General features: G+C 45.4%; 1 protein-coding gene across 3 annotated transcripts in view; it reads right to left on the bottom strand.

The window, feature by feature from the left end:
- Positions 1-21,882, bottom strand: part of PCGF5 (polycomb group ring finger 5) — an 84,355-nt gene that overhangs the window by 18,094 nt on the left and 44,379 nt on the right. For all 3 annotated transcript variants that reach the window (XM_040362128.1, XM_040362126.1, XM_040362127.1), the window contains 5 exons: positions 20,130-20,173; positions 17,404-17,704; positions 10,375-10,471; positions 4,527-4,582; positions 4,392-4,451 (listed from right to left, as the gene is read on the bottom strand). In XM_040362128.1, coding sequence (XP_040218062.1) covers positions 4,392-4,451; positions 4,527-4,582; positions 10,375-10,471; positions 17,404-17,515 — 325 coding nt within the window. In that variant the 5' untranslated portion in view covers positions 17,516-17,704; positions 20,130-20,173. The remainder of the gene's footprint in view (positions 1-4,391; positions 4,452-4,526; positions 4,583-10,374; positions 10,472-17,403; positions 17,705-20,129; positions 20,174-21,882) is intronic.

Below are 21,882 nucleotides of genomic sequence, written 5' to 3'. Positions count from 1 at the left end.
CAGCGTTGTAAAATAGAAAGAAAAATAAATGTTATTTACCAGGAAATTCTCACTTCCTAAAGTTCACCCTTTTATTATACTGAGCAGTATAAAGTACACTCAATGTTCATAGTTCATTTCAGGAAGTTAATACTTCCTGATCTGCTAAATGAAAACTATTATCTCGTAACCTTGATTACATTAAAGCATACTCCTCCCCAGCAATGTCAGCATTTTACCCACCAATGTAAATACTATACAAGGACACAAAAACAACACAAGCCAGGTTAATACAAAAACAGCAGTCTACATAGAGCAGTCCTAACAACCAGGGCTAATAAAAATTCTATACACACAGCATTGTTATATAATATCAAGAAATTGAAAATGAAGTAACAGGGGGCAGAGACTGAGTGTGCAGTTAAAATCAAAGTAAAAAGCTGGTTACACACTGATTTTTTTTCCCTTTTTGTTTAGCCTTACAGTGTCCCATGGGCTTTCACACTGGAGCGGTGCGCTAGCAGGACAGTAAGGCCCCTTTTACACTTGGGCAGGGGCAGCATCGGCGGTAAAGCGCTGCTATTTTTTAGTGGCGCTTTACCGCCAATTTTGCAGCGCTATGCGGCCGCTAGCAGGGCGGTTTTGCCGGCGGTATAGCCGCGGTGTCCCATTAATTTTAATGGGCAGGAGTGGTGGAGGAGCAGTATACACACCACTCCAAAGATGAGGCTAGCAGGTCTTATTTTGCCGTCCTGCTAGCGCACGGCTCCAGTGTCACACTGGAGACACAGCAGCGGCTGTTTCAGGTCGGTTTGCAGGGGCTATTTTTAGCGCAATAGTGCCTGCAAAATGACCCAGTGTGAAAGGGGTCAAAAATAAGCCCTGCTAGTCGCATATTTGGAGCAGTGAAGGAGCAATGTGTATACCGCTGCTCCTGCCCATTGAAATCAATTAGACACCGTGGCTATACCACCAGCAAAGCGCCTCTGCAGAGGCACTTTGTGGTGGTTTTTAACACTTTTTCGGCCGCTAGCAGGGGGTAAAACCGCCCAGCTATCGGCCGAATAGCGCCCTGAAATTGGCGGTAAAGCTCCTCTAAAAATAGCGGCGCTTTATCGCCAACGCCGCCCTCGCCCCAGTGTGAAAGGGGCCTAAGATGCACCTAGATTTTAGAGGAGGAAAACAAGAAAAAAAATATTCTGAACCAAATGGTGTACTAAAATATTTAATATTATACTACTACTACTAATACTACTATAGGTGGGTGGTGGACACAGCAATACCACCCCCCCCCCATATCAAATCAGCTCAGCTACACTATACCCGAGTGGTGGTGGACACAGCAACCTCTCCCTTCCCAGATCAGCATATGGAAGACCTTATGCTTAAACATAGAGCATTGGTACTGCCGGTTCGCATTCACTTTCTCTCCGGCCTATTCTGAGATTGTCTTCCAATTCCGGATTGGTCCCTTTCAGGCCTAATATCTATAGCTATGAATGTTACATTTAAATATTTCAATAAAAATGTATTGAACAAAAAAGAAGCAGACTCTCAAAGGGCATACTGTGTCAAGACAGTGGAGAGAACCTTCCCTGGGAGGATTTAGAGCAGGACATAAGGAGGGAAAGACAATGTCCTGGTTGATGTGAAAGGAGTGAAACTACCTTAGGGAGAAAAGATGCTTTAGGCCTCATGACATCCTTGTACTTGTGTAAAACTAGTAAATACTTCTTACAGGATACGGTTGGTCCATTGTGCAGAGGTAAGGCCCAGTAAGGCCACCTTGTGAGTAAGGTCAGACAAGGGAAAATCCCCTATAGGTTTGAAGGGCAGCCTTTGAAGGGCCAAAGGTTTAGGCACTATGGAGTCATAGGGGTACATACAGGGAGAAAGATGTGTGCAACACCCTCCACAAATACCTTAACTAGGAATTGAGAGGACACTGGTCTCTGAAACAGACCAGCCAAGGCTAGCTTTGCCCTTTGATGGTACCAGATGCTGCGCTAGACCAGACAGTAAGTAGCCAGGATGTGTCCCATGGAGTACTTTCAGGTCTTGCACCACAACAAAATTAGGCTTTTCAAGTGCAATGGTTGACATTGCGAGAAGTTAACTCCTTAGCTTTCAGGAAGGTAGGGATGACTGAATCCGATAGGCCTCTCTGCCCCTTAAGACCTGAGCTTCAAACATCCAAGCCGGTAAAACCAGCAACCAAGAAGCAGGATGGTGGACCAGCCCTTGGGCAGAAGAACTGGACGATCCAGAAAGGACCAAGGAGAGTCTGCAAGTATGTCTACATACCACATCCTTGGCCAGTTCGGTGCAATATGAATCACCAGAATTCCCTTCATCTCTATCCTGTGAAGCAGATAACAGAGAAGCTGGAGATTTGGAAAGGCATACATCAAGTGGAACTGATACCACTGAGCCACTGCAAAGGTCTGATGGTTTCTGGACTGGGCAACAAACCTGTCTAGTTTGCTATTGAATCTGGATGTCAAGAGATCCATGTCTGATATCCTGCACCTGCGGCAAAAGGCTTGGTACATTTCCAGATGAAGATGCCAATTTCCCACACCTAGGATGTGGATGGTGGTGTGACTTCTGGTGCCTCCCTGATGGTGTATGTAAGCCACTGCTGTGGCATTGTCTGACTGAATTGTTTTTGGGGTGACCTTGTAATTGAGCAGTACAGCACTGAAGGGACAACCAAATCACTCCATCGAGTTCCAGAAGATTGTTGTTTGGAAGACATACATCTCCTGTCCCCTGCACCAATGGAAAACCTAGGACACCCCCTCAGCCCAAAAGGCTGACATGCATCATGAGATCGTTCCACATCCCACATGTTCACTGAGGCCAGAAAAATCCCTAGAAGGAGGGAGGCACTGATCAAACTCGCCTATTCCAAGAGAATTTTTAAACTCACAGGGTCAAGTTGAGAGTCTTTCCCTATTGGCCAATAATTAGTATTTTTTAACGGGAAAGCTCAAAAACACGCTAAAAAACTCATGCATAAAAAACGCGACAAAATCGCTCCGGAAAACCGCTACGCTCAGGTGTGAATGCAGATTCAAGCCTAGTACACACGGGCAGCAGCAGAAACCAGCCGACATTTGGCCCATGTGCATGACAGCCGGTATGAAAAAAGCTGACCGGTTGAATGAGAAAAAAAAAACTAGTAGTGTGTTCTAGGTGTTGGGATCCAACTTGTGAGACCCCAAGTTGCAGGACTCTCAAGCCGCGTACACACGATCAGTCCATCCGATGAGAACGGACCGATGGACCATTTTCATCGGTTAACCTATGAAGCTGACTGATGGTCCGTCGCGCCTACACACCATAGGTTAAACAAAACGATCGCGTCAGACTGCGGTGACGTAAAACACAACGACGTGCTGAAAAAACGAAGTTCAATGCTTCCAAGCATGCGTCGACTTGATTCTGAGCATGCGTGGATTTTTAACCGATGGTTGTGCCTACTAACGATCGTTTTTTCCCCCATCGGTTAGGAATCCATCAGTTAAATTTAAAGCAAGTTGGCTTTTTTTTAACCGATGGTTAAATAACCTATGTGGCCCACACACGATCGGTTTTGAACGATGAAAACGGTCCATCAGACCGTTGTCCTCGGTTTAACCTATCGTGTGTACGAGGTTTTAGGAGAGACATTCCTACGGACACTACAAAAGTCGATGCGACTACTACGATGGTCTGAACTTTGGCCCAGAGAATGTTAAAAGAGTTGTAAAGGAAATGATTTTTTTTGCTAAAATGACTGGTTACAGGGTATAGAGACATAATAGTTAACTGATTCCTTTTAAAAATGATTAAAAATAGATAAAAATCAATCGTATAATGTACCTGTAGTTTCAGTTTCGTTTTTGCATGTTTCCTGCTTCTCTGCTGCACAGAGCCAATACAGGGCAGTGATGGTTTGGAAAAAAAAAACAGATTGGTGCTGAGGGGTTTTAGACACACAGTAATCACACCTCCTTGATTAGTGACCACAGAGAGAAAGCTCCCATGACTTTTTTCATCAGGAAACAGACAACCAGGGAGTGTTCAGAACAGAGAAGGATTACAGCAAAAACAAACAATGAGGACATGAAACCAGGACTGCAGTAAGGTAAAGGAAGCTATTTAGCTAAAAAATTCCTTTAGTGTCCCTTTAAGTCAAATAAAAGTCCCGTTGCAATGGAAGTCGCGCGACTTTGGAGACGCGGTAATGTAAAAGGAGCCTTAAAAGCTCACATCGTGCAGTGAGATCAGGGTAAGCAATTTTAGTACAAGAGAGGAGTCTGCAAGACTGAAGGTAAAGCTGGAGTTCAGCTTTATTTGTGCTGCGAATGATCTAAAAACGGTTTTCCTACGAAATAATAAAACATGCACAGAACAACATAAACTACCTTCTCCACTTTCTCCTGGATGTTTTCTCTTCCAGAATTCAGTTTCCTTTTGGTCTTCTCCTATTTAACAGTAACCAAAAGTTAGTCTTGGACAACAAAACAGTTCAGCTCCCAAAGTAGAAATACAATACTTACTTTCCCGAAGTCCTGGCACTAACTTAAATATGATTTCTTCAAGTGTGTTATCCAGCCTGACAATAAAAAATAAAATCAATTGAACAAGTGCATTTCCTGATTAAACTACCTAATAATAATAATAATAATAATAATAAGTGTCATTAAACCTTCCATACATAAATAACTCAATGCCAGCATAATGTCCTTCACACTATATTGCATATGGAAGTGCAGTCCCTGTAGATCCGAGGGGAAGATCTGAAATGAGGGGAAGCTCTGCTGATTTTATCATCTAATCATGTGCAAGCTAAATAGCTGTTTATTATTTTCCTTGCATGTCCCCCTCAGATCTACAGCGACTGCACTGTCAAGTGCACTTGTAGTGCAAAGTGGATTTGCCTTTAGTATATAACTCGCAAAGTTTACATACTGTTTTTTTTTTGTTTTTTTCAGGTCATTATCTCTTTGCGCACTACTTAAGGAGGCTTTTTTTCCCCTCTTCACTTCCTGTCTGTCTGTGGTTACAAGCAGTACACATATATTGCGGTCAGATGCAGAGCTACAACTACTTGAACTAATGTTCTTGCACTGCACACATGCCCCATTTTATTAATGGCATTTTATGAAGGGGAGGTTTTCTGTGCTACTGTGTTGGCACGCAATATTGTAAGTCCACATTGTCCTGAGCAGAGGGTGGCTATTTTCCCCACATACAGTGTGACTATGTGGACCAAATGTTGCTAAATGGGAGTTTAGGAACTTCTTGCCAAAGTCCCAAAATTCCTGAAATCTACTCAATAAAAGCCTTTGGGGGGGGATTTACTAAAACTGCAGCACTCCTAATCTGGTGCAGCTCTGCATGGTAGCCAATCAGCTTCTAACCTCAGCTTGTTCATTTAACCACTTAAGGACCTTGCCTGTTTTTCAGACTTGTAGCTAGATTCAGTAAGAGTTAGGCCGGCGTATCAGTAGATACGCCGACCTAACTCGGAATCTGCGCCGTCCTAAGTTTAAGTGTATTCTCAAACTGAGATACATTTAAACCTATCTAAGATACGTCGGCTTGCGCCGTCGTATCTTAGGGTGCAATATTTAGGCTGGCCGCTAGGTGTCGCTTTCATTGCGTTCGGCGTAGAATATGTAAATCACTAGATACGCCTATTCACAAACGTACGCCTGCCCGTCGCAGTAAAGATACGCCATGTACGTAAGGCATTTTCAGGCGTAAAGTTATTCCATCAAATAGCTGGACTAGTAATGTTAAGTATGGCCGTCATTCCCGCGTCGAAATTTGAAAATTTTTAGTCGTTTGCGTAAGTCGTCCGTGAATAGGGCTAGACGTAATTTACGTCCACGTCGAAACCAATACGTACTTTGCCGCAATGCACACTGGGATATGTACACGGACGGCGCATGCGCCGTTCGTAAAAACCATCAATCACGTCAGGTCACCCTCCATTAACATAAAACACGCCCCCTCAGCCTAATTTGAATTAGGCGCGCTTACACCCGCCGTATTTACGCTACGCCGCCGTAACTTAGCAGGCAAGTACTTTGTGAATACAGTACTTGCCTAGCTAACTTACGGCGGCGTAGTGTAAATACGATACGCTACGCCGCCGCAAAGATGCGGCGGCCTACTTGAATCCACCTATTGGTGTTTACAAGATTAAAACTTTTTTTTTGCTAGAAAATTACTTAAAACCCCCAAACATTATATATATTTTTTTTAACACCCTAGAGAATAAAATGGCGGTCATTGCAATACTTTTTGTCACACCGTATTTGCGCAGCCTTACAAGCGCACTTTTTTTGGAAAAAATTCATTTTTTTTTTAATTAAAAAATAAGACAACAGTAAAGTTAGCCCAATTATTTTTTATATTGTGAAAGATAATGTTACGCCGAGTAAAATGATACCCAACATGTCACGCTTCAAAATTGAGCCTGCTCGTGGAATGGCGTCAAACTTTTACCCTTAAAAATCTCCATAGGCAACGTTTAAAAAATTCTATAGATTGCTTTCACACTGGAACGGTGCGCTAGCAGGACATGAAAAGAAGTCCTGCTAACCGCATCTTTGCAGCGGTGTGGATACTGCTCCTCCACTGCTCCCCCCCATTGAAATCAATAGGACAGCGTGGCTATACCGCCGGCAATGCGCCTCTGCAGAGTAAAACCGCCCTGATAGTGGCAAAATAGCACAGCGAAATTAGCGGTAAAGCACAGTTAAAAATAGCAGCGCTTTACCGCCACCGCACCTCCCGCCCCAGTGTGAAAGGGGCCTAATGGCTTTGGACACACAGACTATATTCACCAATTCATGGTAGAATATGAGTACATTTTACCTTTCTTTAGAAAAATAAATAAATGTATACAATAAAACCAAAACCATTTCCTTATAATATACAGGCCTGTAAATCCAGTCTTCCAGCCAGTGAATAGTTGAATAACCAATGTTCGGTGTTTTTTAGCAAAAGGAAATACAGTAAAACCTTGGATTGCGAGCATCATTTGTTCCAGAAGCATGCTTGCAATCCAAAGCACTTGTATATCAAAGCACATTTTCCCATAAGAAATAATGGAAACTCAAATGATTCGTTCCACAACCATTTATTCTTAAGTCCTTCAGTTTATAGTCCAAATAAAAAGATTATAGCAATGTGATAAGCGAATCATGTGTGTTTCGTGCATCGCATTGCAATTGCACAGCATCCATGCGATCTGTGGCAGTGTCAGTTTTACCTTAATGATCCCCCAAAGATTATAGAAATGTGATAGGTTGTGTAACCATAAAATGTCCATCCACAAATGGCAGCCTCCACAAGGGGATTAGAAGCTAAATCCAGCAGGAGCTACAGAGTATAAGAGAGAAGAGAGGCGCCTCTAAGTGTAGCAATTTGGTTACATCTAATGAGGGTACAACATTTAGCAACTCACATGGTTGATGATTAAAAAAGAGGCACATCCAAGTATGCAGGGATCTGGGGTAAAGCTGTCCACATAGACTGTCCTCCTCACCGCCGGCTCTGGCCCCGTACACACGACCAGTTTCCTCGGCAGAATTCAGCTTCCGACCGAGTTTCTGGCTGAATTCTGCCGAGAAACCCGGCCGTGTGTACACTTTCGGCCGAGGAAGCCGACGAGGACCTCGGCGAGGAAATAGAGAACATGTTCTCTATTTCCTCGTTGTTCTATGGGAGCTCTCGGCCCGCCGAGGTCCTCGGCGGCTTCAGGGCTGAACTGGCCGAGGAACTCGACGTGTTTGGCACGTCGAGTTCCTCGGCCGTGTGTACGAGGCCTCTTACTTCTATCAGTCTTGCAATCGTGACCAGGAAGACTATCCTGCAGTAGAGCGATCTGAAAGGAAGACTGAACAACTCGCGGAAGGGACGACATCAATGGCGGTGAGGAGGACAGTCTATGTGGACAGCTTTACCCCGGATGTCTGCATACTTAGATGTGCCTCTTTTAATCATCAACCATGTGAGTTGCTAAATGTTGTATCTTCATTAAATGTAACCATATTGCTACACTTATGCCTCGTTTCCACTGAGCGGTACGATTCGGGTCGGTACAGTTTGGAACAGCTAGAATGGTCCGGTCTATTCTGGTCAGCGTTTCCACTGCAAGTCAGACTGTCGGGGGCCATACAGGGTTTAGTAAAAATGCCTAGCGTGTCCACCAATCAGTGGAATGTATTGTAGCTCCGCCCAAACCGAACCGTTCCATTTTCTATGGCCCCACATCTGAAGCAGGACGCAGAATGGTGCGGTACGGTTTGGTTTTATGGCACACTTTCATAATGGAAACACCCAAAATAGCGCACCGTACCGAACCGATCCGCTCAGTGGAAACGAGGCATTAGAGGCGCCTCGCTATTTTATACTCAGTTGTGACATGATACTACTTGTAAATCAAGACATTGCTTGTATATCAAGTCCAAATTTATAAAACAATTTTGCTTGTCTTGCAAAACGCTCTCAAAACAAGGTTTTACTGCATTACATATATTTTTGTTTTATCCATCAGCAACCATATTGTTTGTCCTGTAGGACACGTAGGAGGCTGTATTTTCTTATAGATATGAGGCAAAAGTAGTTGTGTGAAAATGTGTTGTCCAGTGAAGACCTTTATTAAGTAAAAGGTAACACAAATCAGAGTACAATAGTATATTGATGGTATAGTTTATGGCAAACTAAAGCTGTAGCACATCTATAAATAGAAATGCAAACTGAGTGTCAGCGGTGAAGCTATACACACACACACACACACACAGCTGTGTGACACTGCATTGCATCATACAGCATTAACGATGGCTGCTGTCCAATCTACAGACACACTTATATTCAGGTGGAACCACATAGCTTTAAGCGGTTGTAAACCGCATATATAATTTTTTATTTTTTTTACCTGCAAGGCAAAATGCAAAATCAGCTAGTATGCACCGCATAATAGCTGATTATGAAATACTTACCTCAAAACGAGGTGAACAACACTTACCTGGTTCAGGCCGAGCGAGATGTCATCTTGCTCCGGCGTGTCTTCCGGGTATCGCCGCTCCAGCGCTGTGATTGGCTGGAGCGGCGATGACGTCACTCCCGCACGTGCGCGCGGGAGATTTAAAATCGGCAAGGTCCGGCGGCTGCCGGTGCATTGCCATGAAATGAGATTTGCCATGGAATGAGATGGTCCGCCTCCATCTCATCCTATTGGCTCACTCATGTCACGTGACAAAACATCAGTCACAGCTAGGCTATCATAGGGAGAGGATCTCCTCTCCCTGTGATAGCCCGATAGCACTGTCAGCAGCGTGCCTCCCGCCAGCGCTAAGTACACCCCGCGCCCGCAGCTCTACTCCCCGTCAAGGCTCAGGGAACGGGGCGAGTCTACGCTATTAGCGTAGACCTAGCGTTGGCTACGTTAGTAGCGTAACGTAGCCAGCGCTAGGTCTACGCTAATAGCGTAGACTCGCCCTGTTCCCTGAGCCTTAACGGGGGACGGGGAGTAGAGCTGCGGGGGACAGGGAGTAGAGCTGCGGGGTGTACTTAATCGGGGAGTAGAGCTGCGGGCACGGGGTGTACTTAGCGCTGGCGGGAGGCACGCTGCTGACAGTGCTATCGGGCTATCACAGGGAGAGGAGATCCTCTCCCTATGATAGCCTAGCTGTGACTGATGTTTTGTCACGTGACATGAGTGAGCCAATAGGATGAGATGGAGGCGGACCATCTCATTCCATGGCAAATCTCATTTCATGGCAATGCACCGGATCTTCCACCGTGGATCCCCCCTGCGCATGCGCCGCCCGCATTGCGAGGGGAATATCTCCTAAACCGTACAGGTTTAGGAGATATTCTTTTTACCTACAGGTAAGCCTTATTATAGGCTTACCTGTAGGTAAAAGTGAAAAATTAAGGTTTACAACCGCTTTAATCTGTATCCCCAACTTTAGATTTGTATGTGTGGGCAAATTGACAATTTGCTTATCTTTAATGGTTGCCGATTCCATTTAACACATCTGAAAATAGGGGGGGGGGGGGGGGGGACATCTGGAATCTAAAATTGTATCCTAACCCAATAATGAACAAATCTACTTTTACTATTACTATTTACTATAACTGCATGAATGAACATAACGTTTGAATAGAGATCATTTCTACAACTGGCTTCCCCACATTACACGGTGGTATTATTCACAGCCTTATAAAACTGCAAAGCCCATCTAATTATATATATATTCGTTTAGGAATGTTAGTAAATATGATTGAATTGCAGACAAATGAACACTGGCAGCACATTAGAGGGTCCAATACAAAATCACCCCCAGTGGTATTTCTCTAGAAGAGGAAGAGAAAGCATTTCCATACCTTAGCATTTCTAGAGGATTGGTTTCATGGACCTGGTTTCCACATTTCGGACAATCGTTGCTCTCTTCAAAATGTTGGACTATACAACTCTTACAAACTTTATAAAAAAAAAGCACAGGAGATGTAGATATAAGAAATGATTCAATATACTTGTTGTAGAAATTCTGTATATTAAAAATTAGAACACATTATTGTACAAGAGCGCTTTTCCAGCCAACTCATTTTATCTAAACAGGTGGCACCAAACTACGTCCCACGGGCCAGATGTGGCCCCTTGCTGGTCTTTATCCGGCACTTGGGACACTCATCCTCCCTCTGACATTAACAATGGGGTATTATTCTTCCCACTGACACCAATGATGGGGCAGTATTCCTCCCACTTACACCAATAATAGGTCATTATTAATTTCACTGACACCAACAATGGGGCACTATTCCTCGCACTGACACCCACATGGCACTATTCCTCGCACTGACACCCACATGGCACTATTCCTCGCACTGACACCCACATGGCACTATTCCTCGCACTGACACCCACATGGCACTATTCCTCCAACTGACACCCACATGGCACTATTCCTCCAACTGACACCCACGTGGCACTATTCCTCCAACTGATACCATTGATGAGGCACTATTCCTCCTACCAATACCAACGATGGGGCTCTATTCCTCCACCTGATACCAACGATGGGGCACTATCACTCCTACTGACACCAAAGATGGTGCACTATTCCTCCCACTGATACCAATGATGGGACACTACTTCTCCCACTAATAACCAATGATGGGGCACTATTCCTTCCACTGATAGCAATGATGGGGCACTATTCCTTCCACTGATAGCAATGATGGGGCACTATTCCTCACACTGATACCAGTGATGGGACACTATTCCTCCCACTGATACCAATGATGGGACACTACTTCTCCCACTAATAAGCAATGATGGGGCACTATTCCTTCCACTGATAGCAATGATGGGGCACTATTCCTCACACTGATACCAATGATGGGACACTATTCCTCACACTGATACCAATGGGGCACTATTCCTTACACTGACACCAATGATGGGGCGCCATTCCTTCCAATGATGGGACACTATTCCTCCCACTGATACCAATGATGGGGCACTATTCTTCCCACTGATACGACCCTATTCATCCCACTGATATCAATGATGGGGCACTATTCCTCCTACTGACACCAATGATTAGGCACTATTCCTCCCACTAACACCATTGATGGGGTACTATTCCTCCCACTGATACCAATGATTGGGAACTATTCCTCCTCCACCTAACCACAGGTGTGCTATGCAATTTTCTCACTGACCATAGTCTGGCCCCCCTAAAGTCTGAACTGGTCCTTTGTATAGGAAGTTTGGAGTCCCCTGTACTAGAGCATCACCGGTGCCAATAGAATGGCTCCAGGGTATAGTCAGCAATGTGTTGGAGTCCATTGTATTTGTAAAACAGGAGAGATTAGGCCCCATGCACACGAGACGCTGGTAAACTCGAGTTCAGAGGCATTTGGGCATTTTTTTCAACTGCCCCTTAACCTCCTGGGCGGTGTTCCCGAGTCTGACTCGGGGTGAGATTTTTGGGCTAGGATCGGTAACCCCGAGTCAGACTCGGGCTTGCCTCGCTGGATGTACAGGGAGTTTTACTTACCTTGTCCCTGGATCCAGCGATGCCACCGCGCTGTGTGAGCGAGCGGGACCTCGCTCGATTCACACAGCGTCCTCCTGTGCCACCGATCTCCGTTCCCTGCGACGTTACGACGCACGGGGACAGAGGACGGCGCCAAATTAAAAAAAGTAAACAAACACTATACATACAGTATACTGTAATCTTATAGATTACAGTACTGTATGTAAAAAATACACACCCCTAGTGGTCTGCCCAGTGTCCTACATGTACCTTTATATAATAAAAACTGTTCTTTCTCCCTGCAAACTGTAGATTGTCCATAGCAACCAAAAGTGTCCCTTTATGTCAAAAATAGCTTTAGATCAGCTAAAAAACAGCGATAATAAATTATAATCACTTGCAGAATTGTGCGATAGCGATTTGTGGGGAAATTCGTCATAAAAAAAATAAAAATAATGACAGCAACAATTCTGCAACTGAGCAAATTTCAGTGATTTTGATTTGATTACATTATTGAATATTTTTTATTATAATTATATTATTATTTGTTATAATTATTTATAATTATTTATTATATTATAATTTATAATTTTGTTTTAAAAAAAATGTCATACCCGGGATGCCTATTAGAAGCTTGTTTGGTCAGATTTAAGTGAGTTATTCCTAAGAATTACAGGCCTACAATATAAAACGCCAAATTTCCTTGCAAATAATGGTACCGCTTTCAGCATGTTTTTTCTGAAAGAATCATACCGCCAGGGAGGTTAACACATTTAATGTTATCCTATGTGTCCATGCACACATTCACGTTTTTTTGGGTTTTAAAGCAGTTGGGTTTAGGCTCGTTTTTTCAGACGCAAAATTTTGGGTTCAGACGCAAAAGTTTTTGCGTTTCAAAGCTTTGGGAGGGTCTACAATGTCTTTGTTATGAACGCCGATAGCCGCAAACGTGGTAAAACGCAGCTAAACGCAGCAAAACGCTGCGATATTCGCGGCAAAAAACGGGCGTTTTAAACGCCGGTTTTTGCCTTTGAAAACTTGAGTTTACATGCGTTTGCATTTGCTTCTCGTGTGCATGGGGCCTTATAAAGTGGCATGCAGTTCAAGAATATTGCATGGAGAGACTCATCACCTGCAGTTACTGAATAAGCAAACAGTACAAATTGGTACCAATGTTAAAGCAAAAGTGATAAAACATCACCCAAAAAAATAGGGCACTGGGGTTGTCCGCTGTCCCAAAACAAACAGCCTCTTTTAACCACTTCCCGTCCGGCCTATAGCCGATTTACGTCCGGGAAGTGGTTATGAAATCCTGACAGGACGTTCCACAACGTCCTGCAGGATTTCATGCCGCGCGCGCCCGTGCGGGCGCGCATCGCGGCGATCGGTGATGCGGGGTATCAGTCTGACACCCTGCATCTCCGATCTTGGTAAAGAGCCTCCGGCGGAGACTCTTTACCACGTGATCAGCCGTGTCCAATGACGGCTGATCACAATGTAAACAGGAAGAGCCGTTGATGGCTCTTCCTCACTCGCGTCTGACAGACGCGAGTAGAGGAGAGCCGATCTGCGGCTCTCCTGACAGGGGGGGGGTTCGCGCTGATTGTTTATCAGCGCAGCCCCCCCTCGGATCGCCACACTGGACCACCAGGGATGCCCACCCTGGACCACCAGGGTGGGCAAAAAAATAAATAAAAAGCCTGCAAAAAAAAAAAAAGACGTTAAAAAAAAAAAAAAAAAGCATTCAAAAAAAGAAAAAAGATGCCAATCAGTGCCCACAAATGGGCACTGACTGGCAACCTGGCAAAATCAGTGCTGCCCCACAGTGTCCATCAGTGCCACCCCAGTGTCCATCAGTGCCACCCCACAGTGTCCATCAGTGCCACCCCACAGTGCCCATCCATGCCCAGTGCCCATCTGTGCCACCCATAAGTATCCATCAGTGCCACCCATAAGTGCCGCCCATGAGTGCCCATCTGTGCCGCCTATGAGTGCCCAGTGCCGCCCATGAGTGCCCATCAGTGCCGCCTATGTGTGCCCATCAGTGCCGCCTATGTGTGCCCATCAGTGCCACCTATGTGTGCCAATCAGTGCCACCTATGAGTGCCCATCAGTGTCGCATACCAGCGCCGCCAATCAGTGCCACCTCATCTGTGCCCATCAGTACTACCTCATCGATGTCCATCAGTGCCATCTCATCGGTGCCCATTAGTGCCGCCATATCAGTGCCCGTAATTGAAAGAGAAAACTTATTTACAAAAAAATTAACAGAAAAAAATAAAAACGTAATTTTTTTTCCAAATTTTCAGCCTTTTTTTTGTTTTTTTGCGCAAAAAAAAAAATCGCAGAGGTGATCAAATACCACCAAAAGAAAGCTCTATTTGTGGGGAAAAAATGACGCCAATTTTGTTTGGGTACAGTGTAGCATGACCGCGCAATTGCCATTCAAAGAGCGACAGTGCTGAAAGCTGAAAATTGGCTTGGGCGGGAAGGTGCGTAAGTGCCTGGTATGGAAGTGGTTAAACTTGCCATTTCAGGGAACACCGTTTCCATATTTAATGGCTACCGGACAGATCTGCATGTCAGCAGATAAGAGGATTATTTGCTTAAATAACTTGTGAAAGTCAAAAGGGAAGAGGATTTACTGTGTTCCTGTCAGTGTGACAAGCTGCTCGCCTACATCACTTTCACTGCACATTATCTTTACAAACTGATGCACAAACAATGCCACTAGAAGGGTACAAGACAGATACTCCAAAACAATAGCCGTGCGACTGGAAAGTAGAAGAAAAGAAAACGGCCAAGTGGAAGTCCAATTACAAAAGCAAATCATAAAAGTGCCTGTAAACCCCATCCATGAACTTCATATGAACTCTTACTTGTTCTGTTAAAGTGATATTATACCCAAAATGTAATATATTGCAGCTTACCAAGCATTAAATGTGGTGGCTGCATCAGTTTTCTTTTGTTTGAAAATTTTCCCCTCGTGATCTGGCCAGTTACACACCACACCTCCAGTATTAGTGAGACACCACTCTGGATGAAGGAGAATAGGAGGCACAGCAGTATTGTCAGTGGGGGGGTTTGCAGGGCAGCGTTAAATGTATTAGCAGATTAAGGCTCCATTCACATCTAGGCAGACAAATTCGCGGCGTTTTGTCCCGCGAATTGCGGCGGCTAATAGCAGCGTTTTGTACCGCGATTTGCAGCGACAAAACGCCACGATTGTCCGCCTAGATGTGCCCCTCTATGGAGATGGTTCCCGAACGCCGAAAGCCGCCTGAAAAAAAGGTCCGGGACCTTTTTTCAGGCGGCAGGCGACATGCGGCAGGTGTGGAGATGTGAACCATCCCCATAGAGGGCAATGTCTTTTCATCCCTCTGGCGGCAGTGGCGTCGCACTACAGGCGACAAAACGCCTAGATGTGAATGGGGACTTAGAGCCACCTACAAAATGGAGCCAAGCTCCAGCTTACACTTTGTAATTAGTTACAGCAAACATTTTGGGGATAAAGTTTTGCATGAATAAATAAAAGCTGATCATCCAACCACCTCTACCAGTAAGGCTGCATTCACACTATAGCGTAGTGAATCGCGGCGTTTTTTCCCGCGAATTGCGGCGGCAAATAGCGGCATTTTGTACCGCGATTCGCGGCAAAAAAACGCCGCGATTGTGAATGCAGCCTGTGACCCCCTCTATGGAGATGGTTCACATCTCCTAGCCGAACGCCGAAAGATGCCTGAAAAAAAGGTCCGGGACCTTTTTTCAGGCGGCAGGCGTCAGTCATCCGGCGTGGAGATGTGAACCATCTACATAGAGGGCAAAGCATCCCTCTGGCGTGTCGGGGCGGCAGCGGCGTTCACACTACAGGCGTATATACAAGATAGCTTGTCTCATCCATGTAAACTGATACATTCTGCTGGAGAGTTTGTGCAGTGAAAAAACAGACTTGCTTGTTGGATTGCCAGATAAAAAAAGAAGAAAGAAAGCCTAAAAACGAAAACAAATACAGCCAGCATATCTGATAAGCTGCAATATGTTTGCTTTTAGGTTTAATACTGCTTTTTCTCTTTACACCTGTAAAGGAAAAGGCATAATGAGCTAGTATGCACCGCATACTGGCTCATTATGAAATACTTACCTTAGAACGAGGCGTCTGTGTCCCTCCCGGTCCACGCCGAGGCAGCTGACATTTCGCCTCGGCGTGTCTTCCGGGTATCGCCCTAGCGCTGCGAGTGGCTGAAGCCGTGATGCTGTCACTCCCGCGCATGTGTGCGGGAGACTTCTTTCCGGCAAGGTCCGGCGGCTGCCGGGCCTTAAGCCGAAAATCCCCTGTGCGCATGCACCGCTGCATTCAGCGGCTCATTGCAAGGGGAATATCTCCTAAACCGTACAGGTTTAGGAGATATTTTTTTTACCTACAGGTAAGCCTTATTATAGGCTTACCTGTAGGTTAAAGTAAAATAAATAACTTTACTACCGCTTTAAATATACCATGTTAGTATATCAGTTTGATACAGACAAGGATACTCATCTATCCTGCCAAAAACCCAGTAAGCTCCCAACTTCTTGTACACACTGCAGTGTTATTTGAAATGATATTGGAAGTGTGTTAGGATTAAAAAAAACAATCTCCTCTATGTTATGGAGAAGAGAAGAGGGGGAGATGTTCTGTAGTCTTGTCTTGGAGTGAAATTGTTTCTCCTCTATAGATACAGTAAGTGAATGCTGTCACCCAGCAACAGGAAGTGTGTTACTGGCAGGATCACCAGGTTGAAAATAAACACATTTTTCTTTTCCTAAGACCCCTTTCACGCTGGGGGTGTTTTGCAGGCGCTATAGCGTTAAAAATAGCGCCTGCAAAACGCCCTAAAACAGCTGCTCCATTCACTCCAGTGTGAAAGCCCTCGGGCTTTCACACTGGAGCGGTGCACTGGCAGGGCGTCAGAAAAAGTCCTGCCAGCAGCTTCTTTGGAGTGCATTAGGAGCGGTAAACTCACCACTCCTGCCCATTAAAAACAATGGGCAGCGCCACTTACCGCCGGAAAAACGCTGCTGTAGCGGCACTTTGCGGGTGGGTTTTAACCCTTTTTCACCCTTTAGCGGGGGGGGGGTAAAACTGCCCCACTAGCGGACAAAAGGCACCACAAATCCGACGGTAAATCGCTGTTAAAAATAGCAGCGTTTTACTGCCGATGCCGGGGGCGGCACAAAGTGAAAAGGGTCTAAAGTAAAACGAAGAGCCAATGCAGCCACCACAAATATGAGCTGGTAAGATGCAATATATTACTTTTGTTTTCATCCAACAGCCTTCGTTATCCTTGATCTCCTTTGAAAGAGTCTCGCGCTGCATTTGAAAAGCAATACTCACATGTGTGCAGGCACTCGGTGACGGTGGTGGGCTTGATGAGATAGCCTTTGCAGATATAGCAAGTGACGTAAGGATTGAATTCTTTTACCATGCGCCTTCTTTGGGCTGCCATTGACAATATGCCTAGAGACAGACAATCCCTGGACACAGCGGACCAGGATCTTCAAAAAGCGGCAAAATCTCTTGAATTTCTCACATTTTTATCAATGTGATGTCTGTTCTCAAGATGAACTTTTCTAAAGTATCGCTCATTGCTTCAGTTTGCCTTTGGCTGTTTAATACGTGCTACACTTCCAGACTCCTGTTAAGTGAAGGGGACAAGACAAGGGACAAGAATTAAAGCCAGTGCACAAAAACAATGTAACACATGTATTAAAATGATCAGGAGCAACAATATAAAACAGAAGACGGTTATGCCACTTTCACACTGGTGGAGTCCTCCTGCCCAGCAGGTAATCTTCCCACGGATGCCCACTGAGCAGATGGAGGACAGGTCCGTGTCTGTGGATGCAGAGCAGAAACGGACACAGCCCGCTGTCCTCCAGATTCTCAGTGGAGATATGACGTTGTATCTCCAGATACGCCGCCGTATCTCTGCGTTGTGCCGTCGTATCTATGCGCCTGATTCTTAGAATCAGTTCCGCATAGATATCTGTTAGATCCAACAGGCGTAAGTCTCTTACGCCGTCGGATCGCAACTGCATATTTACGCTGGCCGCTAGGGGCGTGTACGCTGATTTACGCGTCGAAATATGTAAATCAGCTAGATACGCGAATTCACGAACGTACGCCCGGCCGACGCAGTAAAGTGACGCCGTTTACGTTAGGCTTTTCCCGGCGTATAGTTACCCCTGCTATATGGTGGCGTAAGTGCGGCGTACCAATGTTAAGTATGGCCATCGTTCCCGCTACGAAATTTGTAAATTTTATGTTGTTTGCGTAACTCGTCCGTGAATGGGGCTGGACGTAATTTACGTTCACGTCAAAACCAATACGTCCTTGCGGTGTATTAGGAGCAATGCACACTGGGAGATTTCCACGGACGACGCATGCGCCGTTCGTGAAAAACGTCAATCACGTCGGGTCCCACAACATTTACATAAAACACGCCCCCCCTGTTCCAAATTTGAATTAGGCGGGCTTACGCCGGACGATTTACGCTACGAAGCCGCAACTTACGGAGCAAGTGCTTTGAGAATACAGCACTTGCCCGTCTAAGTTGCGGCGGCGTAACATAAATCGGATACGTTACGCCGCCGCAAAGATACGCCGCTGGACGAGAATCTGGCCCTAAGGGTTGTCGGATAGAAAACGAACTGTCTGTCTGTTTCCATCCAACTGTCATCTGAACCGCCATCTGTCTGTTTCCATGGATGTCGGCGGGTGTCAACGGACATAGAGGACAATGAATGGTCTAATCAGCTCTGCCTAAAAAACTGAGAGGGGGACACGATCGGTCTGTCTGTATGAAAGGGCCCTTAACACTTTAGGTAAACATATTACATGCAAAAAATATAAATACATTAAACATGAATGTTATTTATGTAGCACCGGGCTCCCAATGGCTGGGGTGCTACTATAAATTTAGGGGGTGTCTGAGCCAATAGTTGGGCTCAGACCTTACTAATTCTGTGTAAACTAGCCTCCATTCTGGCTATGGTTGTGCTTGATAGAAATTTCCCCTTGTTGCCTGTAGGTGGCCTTACCACCTCAGGTCCATGTTGGAACTCGGGCGAACCATGGTGTGTTAAGTGACCCTTCTTGGCAGCAGCCCAGTGGGAGTGGTGCCCCGCTGTGCATGATGGGAAGGGATTCTTAAGGGGCAGATGCCGTTTTTCGGGGTCCTTCGTTTTGTGGCCCTCCTGGCATGAGGCGTGTGAGTGTGATTCCAGCCCCAGGACCACGTTGGTCCGAGGCTGTATTCCTATCAGGTAGGCCCAGCTATGCTGGCTGAGGCCTATGGTTCTAGAAGGGATCCCAAGCTGTCCATCCAAGTGGGGGAAGCTTCTTAACGAAGGAAACCGGGAGAGGACCTGCCCTGGAGGAGACCAAGCAAGGCAAGCTGATGTCTCGGGATAGGCCTGGTGACCTCGTTATAAAAGGGATCCACTACTCAATTCGTCTTACAGGCTCTCTTACTGTAAGGCAGGAAGTTTGGGACTTAAATCCTGTGGCAGAGGATTCCTGGCTATCCAATTTTGTTTCTCAGATGGTCTGTGGCAGAGACTGTTTCTATACTGTCCATGCATCATCCCGGGTACTAGGCCATGTGAGAGGGGTCTATCCGGGTGAGCAATACCCACTCAGGAGTGAGTGGTGAACACAGGAACTTTCGATACTTTTTGTGCATTCTGTACCGCATACCTGAACCTTCCCCTTGAAGGTTTTACATCTTGTGTGGACATTCCAATTTCTACCGACTTTTCTTCCCTGGACAACGAACTTGGATGTAACGTGCAAAACCCAAAATCTAAACCAGCAGCTCCTTCGGGGGTAGTGCAACATTAATAAAACCCATTAACCCATTTATGACTGATCTATGCCATAAGATAATACCTCTATAAGGATGCTTTCTGGAGAGGGCGGGGGACCCCAGTGTTACTAGATAGCAGAAATCCTGCTGTAATATCCAGATTGCTCGTCAGTGTAGCCTTTGGTCATGTGATCACATGACCAGACAGCTAGTCAGGTTGTCACAGCAAAAAAAATAAAAAAAGAAATCTCACCTCTGTAGCGAGCCCCGATCCTTCTGCTGTAAGATCAGTTTTATCTGTTAAAAAAATAAAATATGGATACATAATTTTTTTGTTGCATGAAAATCAAAATGCTATCATATGAACAATATAAGATATTTATATGTGAACCCCAAAGATGTTTTTTTTTCATATATGTGGCCCTTTGATCACATAAGCCGATAAAACAAGCATGAAATGGAAAAAACCGACCGGCCTTAAAGTGCAGTTCCACCCAAAAATGAACTTCCGCTTATCCAGTTCCCCCCCTCCGGTGACACATTTAGCACCTTTTTTGGGGGGGGGGGTGTACCAGGCTGCAGCAATGTACGTCAGCAGCTCGGTCTTCCTCCTCCCTCCCCTTCTGCTGGGCCAGTGACAGAGCGCAGCGAACCTAGCCTTAAAAATAAGTCCAGCCTGAGCTTTTTAGGCTGGGCTTCTCCTCTGGGTCACAGGAGTGCAATTCGTTTTGCACGCATGTGACCCGTTTTCAGCAGAGTTTGGTCTGAAGTCCGCTCTCCGCTGATGTCACTGCCATCAGTGGAGGCAGCGCATCATCACGACTTCCAAGTCTGGATCTGCCAGCTGCCCTGATTGATGGCAGTCTCAGCGTGCGTCTTAGACGCCCGCTCCCGCCCCTCCACGGCTCAGCTCTCCAATGAGCGCTGAGAAGTAGAGCAGAAGAGATGCTGACTGACAGTCAGCATCGCTCTTCTCAGGGAGGAGTGAGAACCGAGCCATCGGCGGTGTTTGGTGGCTCGGTTCTCAGTACAGAGACGCCGGGAGACAGATGCAGCATCAGTTTAATGCTCCATCCACCTAGGTACATATATCTAGCTATAAAAAAAAGAAACCCCATACTTCTCTTTTAAAAGGGACTGCTCAGAAGTTGTCATGTCATGAATGCAAGTGGCTAAATAATCATATGATATGCAAGATCTTGCAGACATTTTCACCCTCAATATTTCAAATCTAAAAACCTTGGTTTTCTTTATAAAAAATAAAATAAATCACAACGTAGACATTTTGGAGGGCAATTGTATATTTCACCATATCGTTGGTACATGAATTTATGTGTATGTATGCATTTGTGTGTGTGATGGGGCAAAATGCCACCTTTTAATGAAATTTGGCCCCTTTCACACAGACGCCTCCGTGCAGCGGGATCTACTTGCTCAGTGGGGATCTCTCTCCGCAGATCCCTGCTGAGCAGAGCGCTCTAGTCTATTGGGCAATCGGATGGAAAGGAACCACCTGTCTGTTTCCATCTGATCTAATAGACGTATGAGGAATAGGTCCCCCTTCCGTCTGTTTTTGGCAGACAGGATCGGATCTGGTGGTGGCGGGTGTCAGTGGACATGTGTCCGCTGAAATCCTCTCCTCCATAGAAGAGACTGGAGGGTCCCATCATGTCCCTCTGAAAAACTGACAGGCGAACCTGATCATGTGAAAGGAGCCTTTGACATTTTTAGCACTTGATTTGGGTTGCAAAGTTCTCAGGGCACACTGTAAGTTTTCAGAAAAAGGTAGTTATCGGGTGCTTGCTCTAAAATTCTAAAGGCATTTAAATCAGAACTATACCCTTCTTATGCTTTACAGCCAAGGAAGCGGCCATCTTAGGGCCTGCACACATGATCAGAAAATCGTATGAAAAATAATGATTTAGAAGCGATTGTGCGATAATCTGATCATTGGTACACTGATCGTTAGGGGCACTGCACACGTGATCAGTTATGACACCAGAGAT

Source organism: Rana temporaria, chromosome 8 (assembly GCF_905171775.1).
Source record: "Rana temporaria chromosome 8, aRanTem1.1, whole genome shotgun sequence".
NCBI lineage: Eukaryota > Metazoa > Chordata > Amphibia > Anura > Ranidae > Rana > Rana temporaria.
The sequence above is the reverse complement of the archived record's forward strand: the minus strand, read 5'-3'. Positions and strand labels throughout refer to the sequence as shown.